Source organism: Pantherophis guttatus, chromosome 8, assembly GCF_059756535.1.
Source record: "Pantherophis guttatus breed Tessera chromosome 8, ASM5975653v1, whole genome shotgun sequence".
NCBI lineage: Eukaryota > Metazoa > Chordata > Lepidosauria > Squamata > Colubridae > Pantherophis > Pantherophis guttatus.
In genome coordinates, this window is record NC_142070.1 from 4,026,769 (window position 1) to 4,050,000 (window position 23,232).

The following is a 23,232-nucleotide window of genomic DNA, read 5'->3' on the forward strand; positions in this document are numbered from 1 at the left end:
GGATGTAAGCTGTTCCAAGTAAGGTGCTTTTTGTAGAGTCAAAATGTTCAAGTCCGGCAAATTTAGAATTTCTACATAGCGGGGTAGCCCTTTGGGTATTGCTCCAAGGGCTCCAGTTACAATCGGGACAACACATGATTTCTTTTTCCACAGTCGCTCAACTTCAATTTGCAAATCCCGGTACTTTGTGATTTTTTCTTGCTGCTTATCTTCAATCCGTGCATCACCAGGTATTGCAATGTCAATGAACCATACTTTTTTCTTTTCAACTATTGTTATGTCAGGTGTGTTGTGGACCAAGTGCCTGTCAGTCTGAATCCTAAAGTCCCACAAGATCTTGAGTTTCTCATTCTCTAACACTTTCTCAACCTGATGTTCCCAGTGGTTTTTGCTGTACTCAAATCCAAACTTCTGGCACAATTTCCAGTGAATGATCTTAGCAACACGGTCGTGGCGTTGTAGGTAGTCAGTTTGTGAAATTTTGCTGTACCCACTGATCAGGTGGTCGACTGTCTCATCTTTCTCATTGCAGAGGCGGCATTTGCTGTTGGTGGTAACATGTTGAATTTTTGCCTTCATGCAGTTTGTGGCTAGGGCTTGTTCTTGAGCTGCCAAAATAAAGCTTTCTGTTTCTTTTTTCAGGACTCCTGATCTTAACCAGTTCCAAGTTAGTTTCTGGTCAGCTTTGCCTTCAATACTTTTCAAGTATTGGCCATGCAGAGCTTTGTGTTTCCAATTTTCAGCTCGCTGCTCAATTACTTTATTACTACTACTACTATTATTATTATTATTATTATTATTATTATTATTATTATTATTATTATTATTAAATTTATACGCCATTCATCTCTCTTTGGCTTTGAACTGGAGATGAGCACCGCCCCCTAGAGTCGGGAACGACTAGCACATATGTGAGAGGGGAACTTTTACCTTTACCTATAAGAAATAAATAAATATACTGGGCAGGCAGAAGCACATTTTAGATTGATTCTTGTGTATTTTTTCAATCGTCTCTCGCAGCCCTACGGGGAAGGCATGCTAATGCAATGCAAACGGGAAGGTGAAGAGGAGAAAGTCACTCACCTTAACATGTAGAGGACAATAATAATAAATACTATGATGAGCAAGGAGGAGAGGGCCACCATTACAGCGATGATGGGTGTCTCATCTGGAAGGGAGAGAGAAAACACGAGAGATTTCAGGTGATGGGTTTTGGCTTGGCAAATGGCGACAGTAAGCATTTCAAAGCTTCTCCATTCGGTCCCCAAAAGGTAGCTGAACGTTGGGAGGTGAACAGAAGAACTCTGAAGTGGATTTGAAATGAAAAGCCAATTTTTACTCCCACCTGTAAAGGCTGGGTGACTTTGGGTCAATCACTAGGAGACGGTGAGTTCTCCAAGGTTCTTTGGAGGTTTCCTTTCCTGAGGGGAGTAGAAAGCCATTTTATCAGTGTCTTAAGTGTGATATTCTTCATTTGTTTCAATTGATATGGCCGCCCACCTCACGTTCATGACTCTGGGTAGCTGGCAGTGGGGAAAGGAGAAAAATAGAAGGTAGCGACAATGGGGACCAGGATTTATGTTGCTAAGCAAGGCCGTTGTTAAAGTGAGTCAAGGTTATGGCTACGTTTGCCGTTTCGTTAAGCGAATCACGGCAGTTGTTAAGTGAATGATTCGATTCTTAAGTGAATTTGGGTTCCATGATTGACATTGTTTCTCAGAAGCCAGCTCTCTTCCTTTCCTTTCCTTTCCTTTTTCCTTCTCTCTTCCTTTCCTTTCCTTCTTCCTTCTCTCTTCCTTTCCTTTCCTTTCCTTTCTCCTTTCCTTCTTCCTTCTCTCTTCCTTTCCTTTCCTTTCTCCTTTCCTTCTTCCTTCTCTCTTCCTTTCCTTTCCTTTCCTTCCCTTCCCTCTTCCTTTCCTTTCCTTTCCTCTTTCTCCTTTCCTTCTTCCTTCTCTCTTCCTTTCCTTTCTCCTTTCCTTTCCTTTCCTTTCCTTCTCTTCCCTTCCCTTCCCTTCCCTTTTTTCCTCCCTTTCTCTTTCCTTTCCTCCCCTCCATTGTTTCTCAGAAGCCAGCTTGCTGGATAATTCTGGGAGTTGAAGTCCACAAGTCTTAAAGCTGCCAAGTTTGAATACCTCTGTTTTAACAGAACATTTAGATTCAAGGCCAGCCGATACTTAACATGCTGACACCCTACAATAAAATTGTTCTGAGCGTGTTTTGAGCAGCTGAGATCAGGCTTTTCTATGTGTGTGTGTGTGGGGGGGGGTGTTGAGGGTTGGTTTTGTGTTTTTGCAAAAAGACACCCCTCCCTCTTCCCCAAAACAGAAAGAAACGGGGAGGGGGGGGGAAGCAAGCCTAAAGGATTGGCACTACAAAGGGCAGTGCCCTTTGAAAGAGGCAACAGATTTACAAATGAACTGCTGGCTGGCTTGGAAAACTGAGGGCTTTGGACCATGCCCTGTGTCCTCGGTCACAGGGCAAGGGGAGGGGAGGGGAGGGGAGGGGAAAGGACATGGCAGCAGGCGGAAACCTACACAAAATAAACCAGTTGGAAACCCCTGCTTTCTGCTCCCTGCCTGTGGTTAACGGGCAACTGCGAAAGAAGAGAAGAAAGAAGAAAATAAAAGGGAAGAAAGGGAAGGAAAAGAAGACGAGGGGGGAGGGGAGGGGAGGAAAGGGGAAAGGAAAGAGAAAGGGAGGAAAGAAAGGAAACGAAAGAAAAGGGGGAGGAGGGAAAGAAAGGAAAGGAAGAGAGGAAGAAGGGAAGGAAAGGAAAGGAGAGGAAGAGAGAAGGAAGAAGGAAAGGAAAGGAAAGGAAAGGAAAGGAAAGGAAAGGAAAGGAAAGGAAAGGAAAGGGGGAGGAGGGGAGGGGAGGAAAGAGAAAGAGAAAGAGAAAGAGAAAGGGAAGAAAGAAGGAAGGGAGCAGGGGAGGAAAGGAAAGAAAAAGAGAAAGGGAGGAAAGAAGGAAAGGAGAAAGGAGGGAAGGGGATGGGGAAAGGACAGGAAGAAAAGAAAAAGGAAGGGAAGGGAAGGGAAGGAAAGGAAAGAAAAGGAAGAGAGAAGGAAGAAGAAAGAAAAGGAAAGGAGAAAGGAAAGGAAAGGAAGAGAGAAGGGAAGGGAAGGGAAGGGAAGGGAAGGGAAGGAAAGGAAAGGAAAGGAAAGGAGAGGAAGGAAAGGAATGAAAGGAAAGGAAAGGAGAAAGGAAAGGAAAGGAAGAGAGAAGGAAGAAGGAAAGGAGAAAGGAAAGGAAGAGAGAAGGGAAGGGAAGGGAAGGGAAGGGAAGGGAAGGAAAGGAAAGGAAAGGAAAGGAAAGGAAAGGAAAGGAAAGGAAAGGAAAGGAAAGGAAAGGAAAGGAAAGGAAAGGAAAGGAAAGGAAAGGAAGAGAGCTAGCTTCTGAGAAACAATGTCAATCATGGAACCCAAATTCACTTAAGAACCAAATCATTCACTTAACAACTGCCGCGATTTGCTTAACGAAACAGCAAACGTAGCCATAACCTTGGGCGCGACTCACTTTAACAACGGCCTTGCTTAGCAACATAAATCCTGGTCCCCATTGTCGCTACCTTCTATTTTTCTCCTTTCCCCACTGCCATGAACGTGAGGTGGGCGGCCATATCAATTGAAACAAATGAAGAATATCACACTTAAGACACTGATAAAATGGCTTTCTACTCCCCTCAGGAAAGGAAACCTCCAAAGAACCTTGTGGTTTCAGTCACACATAATACAGTAGTCCTCCACTTACGACAATTCGCTTAGTGAACATTCAAAGTTACAATGGCACTTTGGGCCGTTTTTCCACACTTATGACCCCTCAGTCACGTGACTTACATTCGGATGCTTGACGACCGACTCACATTTATGACGGTCGCAGTATCTCAGAGTCACGTGATCCCCTTAGGCGACCTTCCGATAAAGCAAAGTCAATGCGGGAAGCCAGATTCACTTAACAACCGTGTTACTAATTTAACACCTGCGGCGATTCGCTTAACGAACGCGGCAAGAAAGGTCGTAAAGTGGGGCAAAACTCACTTGACTAATGTCTCTATTAGCAACCTACATTCTGGGCTCAATTGCAGTCGTAAGTTGAGGGCAACACAAGGGATAAAAAAAAATAGGACCTTTGACCGAAAGATTTACAATATATTTACCAAAGTGGTGCTTTGAGAGCTTACCTCGCCGAGGGTCTGAGTCACCTGAATAAATTCAAAAAGAAAAAAAAATAATTAGAATAATTTCCCATGATGGCTAATCAAACCAGGATTAACTTGAGGGGAAGGCCTAAAAAAGCAGCAATTTGGTATTCAGCTTTTCTCTTATTTGTAGAGCTGAAGGATGAGAGTCTTCTAGCGCGGAGAGTCAAACTCATTTAGTGACCGACAGAAGTTACAACGGCACTAAAAAAAGTGTCTTAGGACCATTTTTCACATCTACAACCATTGCACCATCTCGACGGTCCTGAAATTCAGACACTCGGCAGCTGACTCGTATTTATGACGGTTGCAGTGTCCCGGGGGTGTGTGTGTGTGTCACGTGATCCCCCTTTGCGACCTTTTGACAAGCAAAGTCAATGGGGAAGCCAGGTTTACTTAACAACCGTGTCGCTAACTGAACAACGGGAGTGATTCACTTAACAAGTGCAGCAAGAAAAGGTCGTAAAACTGGGGAAATTTTACTTAACCAATGTCTCGCTTAACAACAACCAAAATGTTTTTTGGCTCAATGGTGGTCATAAGTCAAGGATGGCTTGATTCAACTCTTCCTTTTTGCAATTTTTCCCTCCCGATTTCGATCTTCCTTGAAAGGCAGCAAACCAGATGTTAATGTGAGAAGGGCAGTATATAAATTTGAAATAAAATAAAATAAAATAAAAATAAAATGTGTCAATCAATTCAATTTCTCCTTTTTAAACGGTCACGCTCTCCTTGAAATTAAAATATGGGCCACTGTTTTTAGATGCCTTTTTCTGGCTGATCTTCTTTCTCAGATTTGCACGTCTTTTTTTTTGCAAGGACTACATAATCCGTTGTGTTAACCGCCTGCAGTAACTCTTTAAGATCTTTCTCCTAGTAAGTCCCCACCGCTATCTCAAAACCGCAGTAGATATGAAATTAACACTTCTCTGCCCCCAGGTTAAATGGAACAGGATTATCTGCCGGAAAATATTATCTGGAAATTCTTTTGAAACCCCTTGCGGTTTCTTCACTAGCATAAATAGTTGCCACAACTCAGCAAATGTGTGTGACTTATCTAACTCAAGCACATTTATCTACGAAGAAAAATACAGCAATCCCAATCTTTGAAATATCTTCATTAGTTTTACACCTGTCCATGTACAGTAGTGGCCAAAATTGTGGAAACCTTTTGGGAAAAGTGTATTTCCGAAATACACTTTTTTTTTGGAGTAGTACCGTAAAATTATAGATCAATGGAAAGATAATTTAATCAAGAATGTAATGCAGTAACTTTTAGGAAGGATTTGCTGTTAGAAGAGCAGTTACGGTATAAAGAAGAAAAGTGAAACACGTAGAAAAACCAAGATATACAAAAATGATCACCCTAGAAAAAATGAGATATACAAAAATGATCACCCTGTCTGTTAATACTTTGTTGGGTAACCTTTAGCATGAATTATGGCCTTACAATGTCTTCCCAGTCTTTTAGTTCTGCAGTTGTTTATAATGTGAAACCAAGATTGAATGATGGCTTCTATTAACTGGGTTTTATTGCTGGGACGCTTCTGACTAACAAGTTTCTTTAGTTGGCTCCATAGATTTTTCACTGGGCTATTCCCAGGCCATTCATTCCAGCAGTGGAATAGGATTATCTTGAAACTCCAAAAAAAAAAAAAAGTGGTGTTATTAGCCATCAAACCTCAAAAATACACTTTTCCCAAAAGGTTTCCACAATTTTGCCCACTACTGTATCTCCTGGGCTTATTACTTAAAATTGGAAGAACGAAGGAAATTTAATATATCAAATTAAGGACGTGACAATAGAATTCCTGTTGGAATTCCAATTAAAAAAATCGGTATGGAGAGTCCTCAACTTATGACAACGGAGGCCCAAAATTGCGTTGCTCAGCGAGATGTTTGTTAAGTGAGTTTTTGCCCTATTTTATGACCTTTCTTGCCACTGTTGTTAAGCGAAACTTAACAACTTCTTAATTTAGTAAGACAGTTAAGTGAACCCGGCTTCCCCCTTGACTTTGCTTGTCAGATAGTCGCCAAAGGGGAATCACGTGACCCCAGGACACTGCAACCGTCATAAGTATGAGTCAGTTGCCAACTATTTGAATTTTTATCATGTGACCATGGAGGATGCTGCAATGGTCATAAGTGGGGGAAACAGTCATGATTCACTTTTTTTCAGTGCCGTCGTAACTTTGAACAATCACTAAGCGAACTGTTGTAAGTCGAGGACTAAATGTTTCTGTGGTTTCTAGCAAACATTTATGATTACAAAAGAAACTTTATAGAAGTATGAAATCTCATTTCCCCACCCCCTCCTTCTGTAGCCATTCCTGGGAATTTGCCCTGCCCTTGCTTGTGGCAATCAAAATGCCCCCAAGATCAAAAGATATAATATTGGTTTTAGAAGGACAAAGCTTTAAAAGGACAAGAATTTCTCAATCAAACAGTAAGGGAATTTTTTTAAAAAAAAAATATACAGCAAAATGTGCTTACCGGTATGTCCTGTGATCTCAGCTATAAATAGAAAGCACACAAATAGAGCATTTATAAATGATCTCCAAAATTCAACATCATTCCTCCAGTCTTTTACGGCTCTCTATAAACTGTCTTCAGATACTCCCTTGTTGATGCAGTACTTTCTTTCACTGATGAATGTTGCAGTTCTTTCCATGACTTTAACACTGTGACTCTGAGTTCTAGTCCTGCCTTAGGCGCAAAAGCCCACTGGGTGACTTTGGGCCAATCACTGGGAGACAGTGAGTTCTAGTCCCGCCTTAGGCAGAAAAGCCCACTGGGTGACTTTGGGCCAATCACTGGGAGACAGTGAGTTCTACTCCCGCCTTAGGCAGAAAAGCTCACTGGGTGACTTTGGGCCAATCACTGGGAGACAGTGAGTTCTAGTCCCGCCTTAGGCAGAAAAGCCCACTGGGTGACTTTGGGCCAATCACTGGGAGACAGTGAGTTCTACTCCCGCCTTAGGCAGAAAAGCTCACTGGGTGACTTTGGGCCAATCACTGGGAGACAGTGAGTTCTAGTCCCGCCTTAGGCAGAAAAGTCCACTGGGTGACTTTGGGCCAATCACTGGGAGACAGTGAGTTCTAGTCCCGCCTTAGATAGGTAGGTAGGTAGGTAGGTAGGTAGGTAGGTAGGTAGGTAGGTAGGTAGATGATAGTTAGATGATACATAGATAGATAGAGACAGACAAATAGACAGACATAGATAGGGAGAGAGAGAGAGAGAGATAGACAGACATAGATAGGGAGAGAGAGAGAGAGAGATAGACAGACAGAGAGATAGACAGACATAGATGGATAGAGAGATAGAGATAGATAGGTAGATGGATGGATGGATAGGTGGATGGGTGGGTGGGTAGGTAGGTAGGTAGGTAGACAGACTGACAGACAAATAGACAGACATAGATGGATAGAGATAGATGATAGCTAGATAAGATAGATAGATAGATAGATAGATAGATAGATAGATAGATAGATAGATAGATAGATAGATAGATAGATAGATACCAACAGACAAACAGACACAGACAGACATAGATGGATAGAGATAGATGATAGCTAGATAAGATAGATAGATAGATAGATAGATAGAGAGAGAGAGAGAGAGAGAGAGAGAGAGAGAGAGAGAGAGAGAGAGAGACCAACAGACCAACAGACAAACAGACAGACATAGATGGATAGAGATAGATGATAGATAGGTAGATAGAGACAGAGACAGAGACAGACAAATAGACAGACATAGATGGGGAGACAGAGATAGAGACAGACAGACAGACATAGACAGACATAGATGGATACAGAGATAGAGATAGATAGATAGATAGATAGATGGATAGATAGATAGAGATAGATAGAGACAGAGACAGACAGACAGACAGACAAATAGACAGATATAGATGGAGTGAGAGAGAGAGAGAGAGATAGTAAGACTGACAGATAGACAGCCATATAAAGATAGACAGACAAACAGATAGATAAGACAGAGATAGATATTAAATATAATAAACTTAGTAAATAAGTGATTCCATACTTGCGGTGTTGAAGGCTTGCGAAGTCGCTAGTGCACTTGTGAAGTTGGCCTCCACCGTCGTCAACGTTTTATCCGTCGCGGTGACATTGGGAGGAGATTCTGTGGCATTCGGTGGAAGGGCGGTGGGCCCAGATGTGGGCCACAGAGTCTTGTGTGAAGTCGTGGCCACGCCCACGCCGGGCACCGTGACAGTGGCGTTGGTGGTTGTGGCTTCCGGCACTTTCGGAGGCGGGTGGCTTTGTGCCACGGTCGGTGCCACGCCCGGTGACGTGGTCGGCCTCTTCATCGAAGTGGTGGGCTTTGCACTGGTCGCCTGCGTGGTGGCAGTTTTCGCTAAACTGGTGGTGGGCAAGGGACTCTCCGTCGACGGATGTACTAGGCAGAACGGAACAAACAAACAAACAAAAAAGACATTTTTAAGCTATGCTGCTTTTCCGAAGAGAATCTTATTCTCTCCTGCAACGCATAAAGATTTCTTTTAAGGAACTGAAGTAAATGTATTGTCAGGAAATCAACGGTCACTAGGCCAGGGCTCTGCAACCTTAAACACTCAAAGAGCCACTTGGACTTGTTTCCCACAGAAAAGAAAACACCGGGAGCCACAAAAACTCTTCCCATGCCTGACTATTTCTCGAGCGGCCACAAAACTAGCATATGTAGTTGAATTAAATGTTCTGTTTTCTTCTGAAACTTTTCTTTTCTTGGATTTATCCATGGTTGCGACCGTCCAAAGTTACAACGGCACTGAACGGCATTTTTCACACACTGACGGCCGTTGCGGCATCCCCTGCGGTCACACGATTTACATTCGGATGCTCGACAACAACTGACTCGCATTTATGACGGTTGCAGTGTCCCCGGGAGACGGGCGGTGTCATGCCCTTTGGCGACCTTCTGACCAGCGAAGTCCACGGGGAAGCCAGGTTCACTTAACAACCGTGTTACTAATTTAAGAACCGCAGGGGTTCACTCAGTGGTGATATGTAAAATTTGTTACTACCGGTTCTGTGGGCGTGGGGGGAGGTGGGGTGTAATATGACTGAGTGGGCGTGGCCAACTTTTTAAAAAAAAAACTTTTAAAACCATTTTTTCTACAACCTCTTCGGCTGAAGAGGTTGTAAAAAATGCTTTTAAAAGCCTCTGACGATCCCAGCTGACTTGCCTGATCGGCAGAGGCTTTCTTTTTTTTTTTTTAAAGCCTCTGACGATCCCAGATGACTTGCCTGATCGGCAGAGGCTTTCTTTTTTTTTTTTAAAGCCTCTGACGATCCCAGCTGACTTGCCTGATCGGCAGAGGCTTTCTTTTTTTTTTTTAAAGCCTCTGACGATCCCAGATGACTTGCCTGATCGGCAGAAGCTTTTTCTTTTTTTAAAGCCTCCGACGATCCCAGCTGACTTGCCTGATCGGTTTTCTATAACCTCTTCGGCCGAAGAGGTTGTAGAAAAAAATGCTTTTAAAAGCCTCTGAAGATCCCAGCTGACTTGCCTGATCGGCAGAGGCTTTCCTTTTTTTAAAAAAAAACCTCTGATGATCCCAGCTGACTTGCCTGATCGGCAGAAGCTTTTTCTTTTTTTAAAGCCTCCGACGATTCCCAGCTGACTTGCCTGATCGGTTTTCTATAACCTCTTCGGCCGAAGAGGTTGTAGAAAAAAATGCTTTTAAAAGCCTCTGAAGATCCCAGCTGAGCCGCGCGATCATCAAAGGCTTTTTTTTTAACTTTTAAAAGCATTTTTTGGGCCAAAGAGGTTGTAGAACAAATGCTTTTAAAAATAATTTTAAAAAGCCTCTGATGATTGCGCGGCTCAGCTGGGCAATGGGGGGAGGGCAGGGATTTTTGCTACCGGTTCTCCGAACCACCCGCCTCCATCGCTACCGGTTCGGGCGATCCGGTCCGAACCGGGAACATTTCACCCCTGGATTCACTTAACAAACGCGGCGAGAAAGAAGTCGTCAAATGGAGCAAACTCACTTAAGAAATTTCTCGCTCAACAACCTACATTTTGGGCTCAGTTGAGGTCGTATGTGGAGGACTACCAGCAGTAGAAAGGCAGAGAAACTGGCATTAAATAAAAGCGTATCAACGGTCAAGAATAGACATATATGTCTAAAGAGATTTTGTCATGTCTGCATTGAGCCAGTCTCCTGAAAAACTTGACAGGTAACTCACCTGAAGTTATATTGGCAACACCAAGATATGTTAAGCAGCTGCTGAATAGGATAACAAGGAAGCATATACCCATATTGGCCTGAAAAACAAAAACACAATCTTTTGTTAGTGATCCGTGGTTGCATTAAGCAATGTATTTTGTCCGACGCAGACCACCTTTGCAAATGAATGTTTTTCTTCGGTTAAGTAATATTAATTTCATATTAATAAATAGTATTACTATGCATTCATAAGAATATTTCTTAATAGTTGTCCAAGTGGATAACCGAGGGAACCCAGAGCTCTTCATCGGAGTATAAACAAATGTTCTTATTTGGTAACATTTATTCTCCAAAATTCATCGCCTGGAGGCGGCTGTTTCCCAATCTTTACATAAGTAGCTAAACTATTTCCCAATTTCTATCATCAGGTGCCAAAATTATTTTCACTCCAACAATCTACTCGCTAAAAACAAAAAAACAAACCAACCCATGATTATAGGTGGAGAACGAAGGCAAAGATGTTACATTAAAAATAGGAACTTTATGCCGATACGGGAAGTCCTCGACTTACGACAGTCCATTTAGTGACCGTTCAAAGTTACAATGTCTCTGAAAAAAGTGACTTATGACCGGGGGAGTGAAATCCAGCAGGTTCTGGAGAACCGGCAGCAGAAATTTTGAGTAGTTCAGAGAACCGGCAAATACCACCTCTGGCTGGCCCCAGAGTGGGGTGAGAATGGGGATTTTGCAGTATCCTTCCCCTGGAGTGGGGAGGGAATGGGGATTTCTTGGGGATCCTTCCCCTGCCACGCCCACCAAGCCACCACCACACCACACCCACCAAGCCACACCCACAGAACCAACCAAGAGGTTGTAGAAAAAATGCTTTTAAAAGTAAAAAAAAACAGCCTCTGATGATCGCACGGCTCACCTGGGCATGGGGGGGGGGCAGGGATTTTTGCTACCGGTTCTCCGAACCACCCGCCGCCATCGCTACCGGATCAGGTGATCCGGTCCGAACCGGGAGCATTTCACCCCTGTGTTGGATGTATAGTCAGAATCTACGTCCCCTTTATGAGCAAGAAAAAAATGGAGTATAAGATTCTCAAAGCGTCTTGCGCTAAAGGGATTTTTTCCTAACAAAAGCCCAAAAAAATAAATATTACAGTTCTTTGCGATACTTATTGTATGCATTGCTAAATCAGTAGAGATCACAAAGCACCTGATCCAATAAATAAAAAATCTTTTAATTGGTAAGGCATCCACAATAAAGAAATCAAAACAACCCCCCCCCATAATAATCAAAGTTAAGCACAATATAAGGATAAATCATAATGACAATGTAGGCAGTCCTTGAGTTACGACCGCAATTGAGCCCAAAATTTCCACTGCTATGCAAGTTGGGTGCATTTTGCCTCATTTTTAGAACCTTTCTTGCCACCGTTGTTAAGTGAATCACTGCAGTTGTTCAGTTAGTAACACCATTGTTAAGTGAATCTGGCTTCCCCCCTGATTTTGCTCGTCAGACGGTTGCGACTCCGAGACACTGTAACGGTCATAAATATGAGTTGCTAAGCATTTTTATTTTTTTTAAGTTTTTATTAAACATTTTTCACCTTTAAAAACAAACAAAAAAAAAATCAAGAGAAAACAAGACAAACATAACAATGTAGAGTCGTTTTACAGCTTTCCGTATCAACATAGATGTTCTGTTTTTATAATTCGTACTTCTACATTGCCTTAATTTTGATCACATGACCCCGGGGAATGCTGCAACGGCCGTAAGTGCGAAAAAACGGTCGTAAGTCCTTTTTTTTCCGGCGCCGTTGTAACTTTGCTCATTAAAAACGGATGGTTGTAAATCGAGGACGTCCTGCACGATCAAGCAAAAAGCCTACCAATAGTTTTTACGCCGTCAGAATTTGCAAGAAGTGCTAGAAGCATCCGATGACCAAAACGCAACTCAAGAGAGGAAACGTTTCCGATGTTAACATCGCACACAGCTGTGGGGGCGACGGTTGCGTCTTGCAAACGGTCCCGGCATGTAACTGACCTCATGCCTCCTCGTTGCAGGAGGGAAAGGGAGGGAGGGAGGGAGGGAGGAAGAAAAGACATTCCTGCCCGATTCTGTTGCAATGAATGAATCTATTCCAGCAGGAAGTCTTGGGGTTTTCCAGCTGAAGGGGGGCTTTTCCCGGAGTTTGATCAGGAAATGCCGTTATCCTATTCCAGGTGCTACGAGTGGAAATCAATGTCTTGTTTACTAACGTTCTCTGGAACTGTATGGAGAAGCCATATTTCTTTCCATCCATCCATCCATCCATCCATCCATCCATCCATCCACCTTTCAGGGGTGGGTTTCGCTTTTTGTTACCGTCAGTTCCGCACATGCGCCCTGCCTCAAAAACATCCCTAAATAGGATGGCATAGAGCCAGGGCCTACCCGCGATTTCCGCTACCGGTTCGCCGAAACCAGTCCGAACCGGCTGAATACCACCTCTGCACCTCTCTTATCTCTATCATCTCTTCACTGCCTATGTCTCTCATCTCTGTCTCTATCAATCTATCACCTTTTTATCATCTCTCGCTCTCTGCATCATCTCTCTCTCTCTCTCTCTCTCTCTTTCTTTCTCTCTCTCTCTCCCCCTCCTCCCTTCCTCCCTCCCTTTTGGAAACATGCACAAAAGGGGTTATCCTGGGAGCCGGAGCCGGTTCACAGGGTGCTTAGATCTGGCCTGTGGGGCCGTCCTACAAACAGCAAAGGACCGGCCCCTGGTGCCTCTGCCAGCGAAAATAGGCTCCCAGGCTCCATTTTTTGCTGCAACGGCCTACTGCTGTCCTCTGCCAGTGAAAACGGAGCTCGGGGGGCCCGCATGCGGCAGAGGGCGGAAGAGGGCGGCAGGAGGCTGTCGCAGCCTAAAACGGAACTCGGGAGACCGTTTTTGCTGGCAGAGCGCTCAGACCACCACAGACATGAGTGATGTCAAGCTGGCCATGCCCCCCCCCCCCCGGCAGTCAAATACAACCCAGGTGCGGCCCTCAATGAAATCGTCCGTCCGTCCGTCCATCCATCCACCCACATACGCATGCCTTAAAATTAATGACTCGGCTAATCCGTCTCTCCTGCTGGATAATCTGGTTCAAGGTTGACCCGCTGTCTTCAAATGGATCTTTTTAATTAGATAAAAAGATAATCCAATTTAAAATTTAATGAGACACTAAGATGAGCAATCGGCAGGCCTGCTCGATTTAACTGGCAGGAAAATGAGGCTGCTTTGCACAGCTTCCCACAATATTTGGGTGGGGAGGGAGTGAAAGAAATGGGGAGCAGCTAAATGAAGTATCTCTTCTTTATTTAAGATGTTGAAGAGATACTTCCCACCAGAGACAACAATACAAAAAAAAATAATAATTAAGAATTCGAATTGAGAGAACACAAAAGTCCTCGACTTACAACCACAATTGAGCCCAAAGTTGCAGTTGCTAAGGGAGACATTGGTGAACTGAATTTTGCTCCTTTTTACTGCCATAGTAAATGTTAATGTACCATGATCCACATGTTAAGTGAATCACTGCAGTTGTTAAGTTAGCAACAAGGCTGTTGAGTGAATCCAGCTTCGCAATGACTTGGCTTCTCAGAAGGTCGCAAAAGGTGACGGGGCAGTCGTAAATATATGTCAATCAACAAGCTCCTGAATTTTGATCACGTGATGATGAGGATGTTGCAACAGTTGTAAGAGGGAAAAATGGCCAGAAGTCATTTTTTTCGGTGCTGTAACTTTGAATGGTCACTAAACAAACTGTCGTAAGTTGAGGACTAATGGTTAAGGCACCAGAGGTTAGAAGCTAGGAGAAAGTGAGTTCTAGTCCCACTTTAGATATTATAGCCACCTGTGTGATTTTGGGCCAATCGCCAGGAGATAGTGAGTTCTAGTCCCACCTTAGGCATTATAGCCAGCTGGGTGACTTTGGGCCATTCACCAGGAGACAGTGAGTTCTAGTCCCACCTTAGCTATGAAAGCCTTGGTAGTACAGGGGTTTAAGGCACCCTGTTATTAAGCTGGTTATTAAGACCAGCTGCCTGCAATTACTGCAGGGTTCGAATCTCGCCAAGGCTCAAGGTTGACTCAGCCTTCCATCCTTTCTAAGGTAGGTAAATTGAGGACCCAGTTTGTGGGGGCAATAAGCTGACTTGGTATAAATATACAAAAGGATGAAGGCTATTGCTGAGCACATTGTAAGCCGCCCTGAGTCTTCGGAGAAGGGCGGCATATAAATCAAAATTAAAAAAAAAAAGCCAATTGGGTGACTTTGGGCCAATCACCAGGAGACGTTGAGTTCTAGTCCCACCTTAGCTGTGAAAGCCAATTGGGCGACTTTGGGCCATTCACCAGGAGACAGTGAGTTCTAGTCCCACTTTAGACATTATAGCCAGCTGGGTGACTTTGGGCCAATCACCAGGAGACAGTGAGTTCTAGTCCCATCTCAGGCATTTTAGCCAGCTGGGTAATTTTGAGCCAATCACCAGGAGACAGTGAGTTCTAGTTCTGCATGAGACATGAAAGCCAGCTGGGTGACTTTGGGCCAGTCCTTCTCTTTCAGCCCCTCCTTGCAGGATGGTTGTTGTGAAGAAAAGAAAAAGAGTTTGGAGTATTAGATATGTTTGCCAACTTCAGGGTTTTTTTTAATTAAAAAAAAAACAAAAAACAAAAAACAAGATATCAATAAATAGATGAAACAAATTAGGTCTTCTTATCTAGGATTTACGGCCCTTCAGACGTAATGAAGAATAGTCTTCAAAATCATTCTGTATCATACCGACGAGCTTTGTCACCTTATAAGGGAGAAGGGTTGTGTAGAATTGTAATAAATAAATAAATAAATAAATAAATAAATAAATAAATAAATAAATAAATAAATAAATAAATAAATAAATAAATAAATAAATAAATAATCTACCTTTTCAGTCTTGCTTCGTATTTTAAATACGAATATTTAAAAACTACATGAACAGGCACTGCTTAAAAACAAAAACCCTGTTTCTGCTATAAGAATAGATTTCTCCTTCAAAGGGAGAGAAAAAAAAAGGGATTCTTTTTTTCTTAGAGCCCAAGACTCCGTTGTACAAAAATGGACGTGTTCTAAGAAGAAGAAGAAAAAAAGAAGAAAGGCCTTATTTGAAGCGGACAATGCAGCATCAGAGGGAAGACGGTGGGAGATTTCCCTCAGGCGTGTCAACCTTAAGTCAAGAGATGGATTTTCCTGCAGGGAATCGCTTTGAAGATTAAGATGGGACTCGGAATTCAAAAGCTGTATCTGCTACCGTGAGATATAAAATTTGAGGTTTGTTTCCACTTCAGCCTTGTCGTTTAGGACAAGGGGATCCGTCACCGAGTAAATCTGGACACGGTTTTAAAATTCTCACGACACTCTATAACCGTGATGGTGAACCTATGGCACGTGTGCCGGAAGTGACATGCTGAACCATCTCTCCGGGCACGGCAGCTGTCGCCCGTTGCACTTCTGGATTCCGGTGTGCAAATGCACACCAGCCAGCTGGTCTTCGAGTGTGTGGGAGGGTAGGAAACTGGAAGAGCAAAGCTCCCTGGCGTGGACGCGTGCGCTAGAAAGTTGAGGTTCCGGTTTCAGGCGCTCCCGTATGTGTGCGCCAGCCAGCTGGTCTTTGTGCATGCATGCACAAAGCACTGTAATGCTCTCTACCTGGGGCTGCCCTTGAGGACCATTTGAAGGCTTCAGCTGGTGCAGAACGTGGCCGCGCGGGTTGTGATGGGAGGGTCCCGATACTCCCATGTTACACCCCTCCTGCGCGACTTGCATTGGTTACCGGTTGCCCTCCGGGTGAGGTTCAAGGTGCTGGTGATGACCTATAAAGCCCTACATGGCTTAGGCCCAGGATATTTGGCGGACCACTTACAGCCAGCAACGATATCCCATCGCCCGGTGCGTTCTCACAGGGAGGGCCTTCTCCAGGTGCCGTTGGCTAGACAATGTCGGCTGGCGGCCCCCAGGGGTAGAGCTTTCTCTGTGGGCGTGCCCACTCTTTGGAATCAACTCCCCCTGGGGCTTCGGTTGGCTCCTGACCTTCGCACCTTCCGCCGCGAATTAAAAACATGGCTGTTCCCATCGCCCAGCCTGGACTGAGAGGATTTTTGATTATTTTAATGGGTTTTAATATATGTTTAAATTATATATTTATACATTTATGTATTTTATGTATGCATATTTATGTATTTTATGTTTTATTGGGCTTGTTTTTATTTGTTGTGAGCCGCCCTGAGTTCTATGGAGATAGGGCGGCATGCAAATTATATTAAATAAATAAAATAAATAAATGCATGCCAGAAACAGGAAGACCAGGTGACCAACATGCATGCGCACGCCGGAAACTGGAAGCTCAGCTTTACGGTGCACGCATGCGTGCTGGGGAACTGCTCTTCCGGTTTCAGGCGCTCCCATGTGCGCGCGCACTCCCGTTTCGGCACTCGGTGCTGAAAAGGTTCGCCAATACTGCTGGTATAAGCAAAAGTCCTTGGCTCCTCTACCAGCAGTTGGAAAGTGGAAAAAATGTCTGCTTGGCCCTTTGAACGTTGTGAAGGATGGAGCAGGCAGGAGAAAATGTTCAGCCGGAAGATGGCGAGGGGATTATGAAGCCTTAAGCGACTGGCAGGGGTTTCGTGGAAAGACGAGGGTCTTCCTTACCCCTTCAGGATCAAGAGCAACCTACCCTCCTCCGTTCTTGATGTTGTGAGAACACACACAGCCAGGGCGATGGCTCTGAGTTTTCTTTTCTGGGTTTTCCGTGGGCATTTGAGGACATCAAGGGAAAAGATCAGGGAGGGAGGGAGGGAGGCAACACTGAAGTAATGCAGAGTTGGAGGGAGGGAGGGAGGGAAGGAAGGAAGGAAGGAAAGAGGGAGAGAGAGAGAGAGAGAGAGAGAAGGAGAGAGGCAGAGAGGGAGGGAGGCAACACTGAAGTAATGCAGAGTTGGAGGGAGGGAGGGAGGGAAGGAAGGAAAGAAAGAAAGAGGGAGAGAGAGAGAGAGAAGGATAGAGGCAGAGAGGGAGGGAGGAAACTCTGAAGTAATGCAGAGTTAGAGGCAGGGAGGGAAGGAAGGAAAGAAAGAGGGAGAGAGAGAGAGAAGGATAGAGACAGAGGGAGGGAGGAGGGAGTGAACTCTGAAGTAATGCAGAGTTAGAGGGAGGGAGGGGAGGGAAGGGAAGGAAAGAAAGAAAAATGGAGAGAAAGGGAGAGAAGGATAGAGACAGAGAGGAAGGGAGGAAGGAATGGATGGAGGGAGATAGGGAGGAAGGAAGGAAAGAAAGGAAGGAAGGAAGGAAGGAAGGAAGGAAGGAAGGAAGGAAGGAAGGAAGGAAGGAAGGAAGGAAGGAAGGAAGGAAGGAAGGAAGGAAGGAAGAAAGATTTCTATGTAGGAGGAGAAGATCTAACTGGCATAAGCCTAATTTCTGTCATGATAGATTGTTTTCCTCTTTTTTAATAAAAAACCTCACCGTTTCAAAACATAGAAAGAATGACTGGGGGTTGTGGGGGGGCAAGTGAGGTCAAAGGTTAGCCAAGTACCCACATCCTCACAGGAGGGAGGAAGGAAAGAAGGGAGGGAGGGAATGAGGACTTTTGGCTAATTGCCAGGAGACTGTCTGTTCTAGTTCTCTGTGGGGGCACCTACCCTATGGAACCAGCTGCCCCCAGAGATAAGGAGAATCCAAGACCTTGGTGCCTTCCGCCGTGCCCTTAAAACTTTCTTTTTTCATCAAGCCGGGCTGGCTTAACATATTTTTAAATTTTTAATTTTTAATTGGTTTGTCATTTTAAACTGGGGCCAAATTAATATATATTCTTTTAATTGTTCTTAATGTTTGTATTGTATGTTTTTATCTGGCTGTACACCGCCCTGAGTCCCTCGGGAGAAGGTGCAGTATATAAATTTGAAATTAAAAAAAAAAAAAAAAAAAGCGGTAGATAGTATAGTATAGTTTATTGAATAGCCCGAAGGCCTTTTCAAACAAAACAGAAAAGAAAAAGGGAAAAAGATAAAACAGTTATAAAAATAGCAATCTAAAAATATATGACAGATGACATTAAAATTTTACAATATCAAATTTCAATAGCTAAGTTGCCAAGACTAGATAACCCAAATAGGATAGCTCCTCTCTAACTGAGCTCATCTTCCTTACAATCGATAAAATGTTTTTTGATATAACTGGCTCGTATTGCCGTCATTCTTTTAAGGTATCGAGTGATCGCTCTTACCAGGGGAGGAGAGTCAGCCCTCAACAGAAATGCTAATTTTTGGCTTATATTCCAGTGGGGAAATTTATTTATAATTGGGGACAGATATTGTTTTCTTACTTCTTGATAGAGACTACATTCGAATATTATATGCGCCGTGTCCTCCACGACGTTTACCCCACATATGCATATTCTCTTGTCATACGGGATTTTCCGATAACGGCCGAATCTAACGTTGGTATCTAGAAGTTCGAATCTAAACTTAACAAATAACTGTCTCTCCACTGATGGCATTTCTAAATGTAAATACTTTTCCAGAGTGAAAGTTGTTTTAACTGCTGTCAGCAGTTTAAGGGAATGATTAGTTGAAAGGGTTGCCATGTCCATTTGCCCATGTATATCTTTAATCCGTTGTTTAACTTGGTTCAGTGTGTCACACAACGGGAACCCTACGCCATATCGGTTCAATATTTCTGACAGCCGGGTTAACCAGGCCTCGGTGGGTAGATAAGTCTAAGGGCTATTGCTAAACCTGTGGTCTGCTTATGGGGGGGGGTTTGTCATCGAGCGCAATTATGTGACTATGGGACGCACAATGCAGCCGTTGTGCATTGAGTCCATATCTGTACTATTATTTAAAAGTGAGAGTCTTTCAAACATGTAAAGTAGAGAACTGATTTAGGGTTGTAGCAAGAACATTCGTCAAACTTTACAGGGAAGAAAAGGAAGTACCGGTATATACCAGGGGTGAAATGCTCCCGGTTCGGACCGGATCGCCCAATCCGGTAGTGATGGCGGCAGGTGGTTCAGAGAACCAGTAGCAAATATCCCTGCCTCCCCCAAATGCCCAGCTGAGCCGCGCAATCATCAGAGGCTTTTTTTTAAAAAAAATTTAAAACCATTTTTTCTACAACCTCTTAGGGCAACCTCTTTGTTTTTAAAAGAAAAAAAAAAGCCTCTGATGATCGCGGGGCTCAGCTGGGATCGTCAGAGCCTTTTAAAAGCATTTTTTTTACAACCTCTCCGGCCGAAGAGATTGTAGAAAAAATGCTTTTAAAAGTTTTTTTAAAAGAGTTGGCCACGCCCACCCAGTCACATTACCCCCCACACCACCAAGCCACGCCCACAGAACCGGTAGTGACAAATTTTACATTTCATCACTGGTATATAGACTGTTTATAGTCTATACAGTCTATAGTCTATAGTCTAAATATAGTATATAGTCCCTTTTTGGATAAATTCCAAATTAAGGGCTGCGTTTAGATTTGCTAAAATCAGCAAACGAAGCCGGATCGCAAAAGAATGAAGTGTTCTCCTTATTATACCACGAAGGATGCAAACTTCAAAAGGATGTTAATTTTTATCATTTGGGCAAGGAAGTTTCAAAGCTTCTTTTTAAGAGCTTGTTTGCTTTACGGACAAACATCCGTTATCCTCCTTTATCCAATGGAATGTCCCCCCTTTTTTTTTTTTTTTAAACAGAAACGTCTAAATTATGTCGTTCTCTTTGCTGTCTCCAACGGGGTGGATTGAAAGAATAGTTGACTTGCCAGGAGGTGAAACTATGAATGGGCTGAAGCTGAACAAAGACTTAATTCCAGTTTAGCGTGAGCAGAGCGCAGAATGGCAGGACTGCATAACTGATTGGTTCACACAATTCTTCTGGACAGGGATTGGCTCCTTTCCCAAGGGGGCGGATCCCACGTTTTGTCCCTTAAAAAGAAAAAAAAAAAAAAAAAAACAGAATTGGGACATTGAATGGAAGGACTTGGGTAAAAACTCCGATGGATCTGAAAAAGGACCCTGGAATTCATTTTTTTTTTCTCTTTCAAAAATCTTTCCAAGAATTCATTTTTCTCTTGCCTTCCTTCTCCTTTCTTGACTGAAGCTCCTACACGTTTTCCCCCATCCCATTGGGAATACAGGCAGTCCTCGACTTACGACAGCTCCTTTAGTGACCGTCCCAAAGTTACAACGGGCCTGGAAAAAGCGACTTATGACCGTTTTTCACACTTACGACGGTTGCAGTGTCCCGAGGGTCACGCAGAAAATCGGAAAATCCAGGCAGTTCAAATGAACGCAGGTAGTCCTCCACTTACAACTTAACTTACATTCGTTTAGGGACCATTCGAAGTTACAACGGCATAGGAAAAAATGACCGACGACCATTTTTCACACTTACGACCGTTTTAGCCTCCCCATGGACATGTGGTCGAAATTAAGAAACTCTGCAACGGGTTCATATTTATGACGGTTGCAGGGTCCCACTTTGTGACCATTGTTCACACTTACAACTTTTGCAGCCTTTCCATGGTCACACGATAAAAATTCAGACACTTGGCAACTGGTTCATACTTATGACCATTGCTGTGTCCCACAGTCAGGCGATCCACTTTTGCGACCTTCTGACAAGCAAAAAGTCAACCAGGGAAGCTGGATTCATTTAATAACCGGGTTACATGTCAGCGGCAGGGATTCATATGACAACTGTGGAAAGAAGGGCTGTAAAATCGGGGAAAACTCACTTAACAAGCATCTCACTTAGCAACATCAATTTTGGGCTCAATTGTGGTCGTAGGTCAAGGACTACCCATATGAAAATCCGAATTAAGGCATCCCAGAAACATCTAGACACTGCTTGGCCAATGGCCACGTCCCACAAATAGGAGGCCATCACTTTTTTTTTTTGAGATTCCTCTGTTCAACTGCTTTTTACCATTGTAAGTTTTTTTTTCCTAGCAATACCAGAAGTTGCCTCCTTCTGATTTATATTTACAGTACGACCATAATGGAGCCCAAAATTTCTGCTGCTAAGCGAAACAGTCGTTAAGTGAGTTTTGCCTCCATTTTACGACCCTTCTTCCCACAGTTGTTAAGTGATTTATCACTGCAGTCGTTCAGTTAGTAAGACAGCTGTATAGAGAATCTGGCTTCCCCATTGGCTGGTTCAGGAAGTGATCACATGATCCCAGGGCACTGCAAGCATCCTAAACACGAACCAGTTGCCGAGTGCCTGAATTTTGATCATGTGCCCACGGGGATGCCGCAAAGGTTGTAAGTATGAAAAACGGTCGTTAAATCCTTTTCAATGCCATTTGTAAGTTTGAACTGTCAGTAAATGAATGATTGTAAGTTGAGGACTAGCTCTATTATTATAGAAGAGGACATCGGTAGCTCAGGGCGCAACATCTATCAATGTGGTTGCTAGGAATCTCAAAACAACTCGATGGGACATAACCCAAAAATATGGACGTCTTCTCTGCGTGGAAAATTTTACATTGCAAAACCTGGAGGTCTTTAAAGGGCTGAAGACGAAGATTTGAGCGACATCAGGAAGGAAGGAAGGAAGGAAGGAAGGAAGGAAGGAAGGAAGGAAGGAAGGAAGGAAAAGAAAGGAAGACAGGAAAGAAAGGAAAGAAAGAAAGGAGGAAAAAACAAAAAAGGAAGGAGGAAGAAAGAAAGGAAGGAAGGAAAAGGAAGGAAGACAGGAAAGGAAAAAAGAAGGAAGAAGGAAGGAAGGAAAGAGGAAGTGTTTTAAGTGTTTTGTTTATTGTTTTTAATTAATGGGGCCAAATTTATATATATATATATATTAACTGTATTTTAATATTTGTACTTGATGTTTTTACTTGGCTGTTCACCGCCCTGAGTCCTCAGGGAGAAGGGCGGTATACAAATTCAAAATAAAATAAAAAATAAAAAAATAAAAGGAAAGAAAGAAAAGGAAGGAAGGAAAGAAAGACAGGAAAGAAAAAAAAGGAAGGAAGGAAGGAGGAAGGAAAGACAAGGGGGAGGGAGGGGAAAAAGGAAGACAGGAAAGAAAGAAAAGGAAGGAAAGGAAGGAAGGAAGGAAAGGAAAGGAAGGAAGGAAGGAGAAAGAAAGGAAAGAAAGAAAGAAAGGAGGAAGAAACAAAAAAGGAAGGAGGAAGAAAGAAAGAAGGAAGGAAAAGGAAGGAAGACAGGAAAGGAAAAAAAGAAGGAAGATGGAAGGAAGGAAAGAGGAAAGAAAGAAAAGGAAGGAAGGAAAGAAAGAAAGACAGGAAAGAAAAAAGGAAGGAAGGAAGGAAGACGGAAGAAAGAAAGAAAGAAAGAAGGAAGGAAGGAAGGAAGGAAGGAAGGAAGGAAGGAAGGAAGGAAGAACAAGGGGGAGGGAGGGAGGGGAAAAAGGAAGACAGGAAAGAAAGAAAAGGAAGGAAAGATAGAAAGAAAAGAAAGAAGGAAGGAAGGAAGGAAGAAAAAGAAAGAAAGAAAGAAAGAAAGAAAGAAAGAAAGAAAGAAAGAAAGAAAGAAAGAAAGAAAGAAAGAAGAAAGGAGACAGGAAAGAAAGATATAAAGAAAAGAAAAGAAAAGAAAAGAAAAGAAAAGAAAAGAAAAGAAAAGAAAAGAAAAGATCCGGTCGAAGAGGATGACAAGACAACCAAACTATTTCATGGACCAGATTCTGGAACTGTGTGGATAAAATGACCTTACGAAGGAAAGGAGCCAAGTTTGAAGGACGGGCCAATTCCGTTCCTTCGTTTCCCGCAACTCTTTCCATTTTTCTCCAGGTTGCACAAAAAAGAAGACCGAACAAT

At 43.3% G+C, this 23,232-nt stretch overlaps 1 protein-coding gene across 18 annotated transcripts in view; it reads right to left on the reverse strand.

Annotated features, from left to right (window-relative positions):
- Window positions 1–23,232, reverse strand: part of PTPRA (protein tyrosine phosphatase receptor type A) — a 132,161-nt gene that overhangs the window by 37,042 nt on the left and 71,887 nt on the right. For 4 of the 18 annotated variants that reach the window (XM_060687185.2, XM_087874818.1, XM_087874819.1 and 1 more), the window contains 5 exons: window positions 10,409–10,487; window positions 8,241–8,615; window positions 6,690–6,710; window positions 4,179–4,199; window positions 1,084–1,168 (listed from right to left, as the gene is read on the reverse strand). In XM_060687185.2, coding sequence (XP_060543168.2) covers window positions 1,084–1,168; window positions 4,179–4,199; window positions 6,690–6,710; window positions 8,241–8,615; window positions 10,409–10,481 — 575 coding nt within the window. In that variant the 5' untranslated portion in view covers window positions 10,482–10,487. Of the gene's footprint in view, window positions 1–1,083; window positions 1,169–4,178; window positions 4,200–6,689; window positions 6,711–8,240; window positions 8,616–10,408; window positions 10,488–20,208; window positions 20,372–23,232 lie in introns of all 18 variants that reach the window. The other 14 variants (XM_087874826.1, XM_060687190.2, XM_087874822.1 and 11 more) reach the window with 7 other exon arrangements.